General features: G+C 37.3%; 1 protein-coding gene across 2 annotated transcripts in view; it reads left to right on the forward strand.

The window, feature by feature from the left end:
- Nucleotides 1–1,438: 1,438 nt before the first annotated feature.
- The window catches only part of LOC138979689 (uncharacterized), a 47,190-nt gene continuing 44,358 nt past the window's right edge, over nt 1,439–4,270 (forward strand). For both annotated transcript variants that reach the window (XR_011460096.1, XM_070352408.1), the window contains exon 1: nt 1,439–1,913. Coding sequence is in view for 1 of the 2 variants with exons in the window: in XM_070352408.1 (XP_070208509.1) it covers nt 1,832–1,913 (82 nt within the window). In the remaining variant the exon portion in view is untranslated. The remainder of the gene's footprint in view (nt 1,914–4,270) is intronic.

Below are 4,270 nucleotides of genomic sequence, written 5' to 3' on the forward strand. Positions count from 1 at the left end.
ACCGGTGCAAACATCCAATTACGAAACCCATCCGAAACCCACCCGATAACAATCGAACACACACCTTTGAACATTTGTTTACTTCGTCACCGACTTTTTCAAACGGCAAAAACGTCTTTAGCTTTAACGTCTGTCACACGCACACAGTACAGGCACGGGACAATAAGGCAAAAAAAAAAAATTGTCTGTTTAGGGTAACCCGACCGACCCTATCGATTTGGCGCCGACCCAAAAACTTTTTTTTGATTTCAAAAAAAAGAAAGAAAAAAAAAGAGGTAAAAATGCTAAAAAGAGACATTTGGCGTTTCTTTCTCTCCCTTTCTCTCTGTTTTATTTATACGTTAGTTTTGAAACATGTATTCATCAAATATAAGAAGTGAATGTTCAGCCAACATAGCATTTACAAAAAAACAAAAAAACAAAAAAACAAAACTTTACCTACCTACCGACCCTACTTTTTTGGGTCATGTTACCCTAAACAGACAATTTTTTTTTGGCCTAACAATTCCTTATTTCACGAGGTTGTACTAGAAAAAGCAGTGGACGGGCGCAATAGCCGGCCTCCCAAGCGGAAGGTCGTGGGTTCGAATCCCGGCCGCGCCTGGTGGGTAAAGGGTGGATATTTTTCCGATCTCCCAGGTCAACTTATGTGCAGACCCGCTAGGACCTTATCCCCTTTCGTGTGTACACCGAAAGCCCAAGACCAAGTGCGCACGGAAAAGATCCTGTAAGCCATGTCAGAGTTCGGTGGGTTATAGAAAAACGAAAATAACACGCATTCATCTTTGTGCCTAAATGGCGGGGTTAAAACGGCTGTGCTGTTTCAGCCCACGAACGAAGAAGGAGTAAGTGGTCTGCTGTTATACATCGGACCCTCGGACCTAAAGGGGACTAAGCTACTCTGCTAAAGAATAAACGAACATTTGTTACGCGTTTTCAGAATACAAACACTGCGAGTCGCGTATGCATGTAATTTAAGGCAACATTTTATTAAAAACATGTACAACAACAACTAGGGTTACATGAGTTAGGTAAATTACAACAACAACAACAGTAGCAGCAACAGCAGCAACAACAACAACAACAACAATAACAACAACAAGCAAAACAAAAATAAGGAGAACATATCACTTCATCATTGTAAAGCAATCATGAATCGAATTGAGCTGATAAAGGAATAGGATCTAGGAGAGAAAACAATATGGTATATTGTAGTGCTAAAAAACGGGACGCACAACGCATTACTATTTCTGTGCCTGTGAATGAATTAGGTAGGCCCAACCCCTACATCAAGACAGTGGGTGCCGCACAAGCCAAGATGACAATATTCAAGGGGGGGGGGTGGGTATTGGTTCCGGTTGAGTACCTTCATCCGGCTTCGCTTTGCGCAAGAGTTGCTATATAAAGTGCAGTCTGTTTGTGTGTTTCTTACAACTTTTACAAACACCTTCGTACGCTACACCTGGAAAGGAGAATTTCTTCTCTCGTGGAGATATTAGAGAGAAATTGACGATTGTAACACCTTTACCTTAGAAAAGGAAGGTGTACCAGGAAAAGAAAGAAAAACAGATTTTGGTTTTTTTAGAAAAGAAAACAAAATTGTATTGAAAACTGTCGACCGCTGAAGAAGGCTATTGAAAACTGCTAGAGAAAAATACGCGGAGAAAATCAAGTAGAATAGAAATAAGACAAAAGACGATTAAAAGAAACAAAAGGCTTGCTTTAATTACGCAAAAGCAGAAAGAGAACAGCAGTTAGGTGGTAGAGGTTTGACAAAAGTTAACTAAGAAAGCAAAAAGACAGAAGAAGAGTTGAAAGAGCAGTTACAACGATGAAGGTTGTACACACGACGTGTCTCTTACTTGTTTCTTGTTTTGGGTTGATCATCGCTTCACCCGTGCCTAATGATGGAGGTAAATATATATATATATACTTTTCTTTTTTTGGTTCTTACTTTTTTTTTATCCAATTAAGTTTGTTTTCCCTGTTGATGTTTTGTTGTTGTAGATTTTTTTAAAAATGTTTTTATTTGTTTATTGTTTCCTCAAATGCTTTGTTATTGCTTTCTGTCATTTCATAGTTGTTGTGTTTAATTGTTCTAAACTGCTTGGCGCAATTAAGGGAATTGAAAATTAATGTACTTCTGACGAGTATTCTACTGTCTAACTTACTCTTGTTTGTGTGTTTGTGTGAGTGTGCTTTCTTACTTACTTCCTCTTTCTTTTGTTTTCTTTCTATATTTCTTTCTTTCTTTCTTTCTTTCTTTCTTTCTTTTTTCCTTTTTCTTTCTTTCTTTCTTTCTTTCTTTCTTTCCCTTTTCTTTCTTTCTTTCTTTCTTTCTTTCTTTCTTTCTTTCTTTCTGTCTTTCTTCCTTTCTTTCTGTCTTTTCTTCTTTCTACTTTTTTTTACTTTGTCAAGAATTGACTTGAAGATTTGATAATGACGAAGGGGACCTTTTTCTCCTTAGGCAAATTAATTTGTGTATGTGTGTGAAAATCATACTGTCCAAAAGCACTGAAATGATTATTATGAAAATTGATATATACACATTTTTAAGAGCATTTAATTGTGCACTTTTCCTCAGTTTTGTGATAGCTTCATTGGCTCACGTAAGTGTAGCCTATGCGATCGTAACTTTGTCTGTCTGTGCGTGCGTGCGTATGTGCGTATGTGCGTGCGTGCGTGCGTGCGTGTGTATGTCTGTGGTAAAAACTCTAACATTTGAAGACGTCACATGTGTGTGTGTGTGTGTGTGTGTGTGTGTGTGTGTGTGTGTGTGTGTGTGTGTGTGTGTGTGTTTCTGTTTGTCGATTTCTTACGTGAGCCTTGATGGCTTCGCCTCTTGTTTTATGTTGTTATTATTGTGTTTCTAAACAAATCGATGCGGCACTGTGGGGATAGCTTTTTTCAGCAATGTTCGGCTCGGTCCAGACTATGGGATTGCATTTCTGTTTGATACTTTTAAAATTCAATGATCAAGCCGTCTCTCAAAGTTATTCTTATTTTATCATTTCTTTCGTTGGTAGTAAATATTTACATAAGTGGTATTTCTTATTAAAGGCACAGTACGCCTCCCGTAAACCATCAGAGATAATGTCAGGCTTTTACACACAGTACAAACACCCTTTCGTTTAAACACTCACCGCTTGAGAACATCCTAGGTGCCCTACGTAAAGAGCGAGCAATTTTCAAAGAATTGATTTTGCGGATTGTCTGATCAGACAATCGGACCGTGGTGCGTTTTGGCGCTAGACCTAACTTTTAAAATCTAAACAATAAATTGACAGCTTGTTACACAAACATTCTTAAATCATAAAGGAATTCTTTTTTCATCAAGACAAGATCAGTACAATTCGAAGTTTTTGAAAGTTTGAAAAAAGAAAACCTCGGAAGCAGGGTCACGCAAAGTCGTGGTTCTCGTAGCAGACGACGGTTTATGCCTATCGCCAGTTCCTCTGATCAGTCAAAAGCCATTGCTAGAGTTCGTGTGAATTGCAGCCGTTTGTTGCGTTTAGGTTCCGAGGTACATAATAACGTGCTATTGCAGATAAGCTTACAGCGAGTCGCATTGAAATCACAAACTGACGATTACATTGTGAAAAAAAGGAAACTAGATCACACGGGTTCACGATGGCTCAGGGGTAAGATAAACCATGCAAAAAAAAATTCTTTGAAAATTGCTCGCTCTTTACGGAGGGCACCTAGGATGTTCTCAAGCGGTGAGTGTTTAAATGAAAGGGTGTTTGTACTGTGTGTAAAAGCCTGACAGTATCTGTGATGGTTTACGGGAGGCGTACTGTGCCTTTAATGTCTGCATGATTCCATGATATAAAGTTTGATTTGATTGATAGCTAGAGTGCCTTGTACGAAGATGAACGTGATATGAACACTACCTTAAAACAGTTTTAGAACTTTCTTTTTTTCATTCATTCATTCATTCTTTCTTTCTTTCTTTCTTTCTCTCTTTCTTTCTTTCTTTCTTTCTTTCTTTCTTTCTTTTTTCTTACTTTCTTTCTTTCTTTCTTTCTTTCTTTCTTTTTTTCCTTCTTTCGTTTTTTTTCCTTTCTTTCTTTTTGCTTTTTCTTTCTTTCTTTCTTTCTTTCTTTCTTTCTTTCTTTCTTTCTTTCTGTCTTTTTTTTCTTTCTTTCTTTCTTTCTTTCTTTCATTCCTTCTTTCTTTCTTTCTTTCTTTCTTTTTTTCTTACTTTCTTTCTTTTTTCTTACTTTCTTTCTTTTGCTTTTCTTTCTTTCTTTCTTTCTTTCTTTCTTTT

Source organism: Littorina saxatilis, linkage group LG11 (assembly GCF_037325665.1).
Source record: "Littorina saxatilis isolate snail1 linkage group LG11, US_GU_Lsax_2.0, whole genome shotgun sequence".
Lineage (NCBI taxonomy): Eukaryota > Metazoa > Mollusca > Gastropoda > Littorinimorpha > Littorinidae > Littorina > Littorina saxatilis.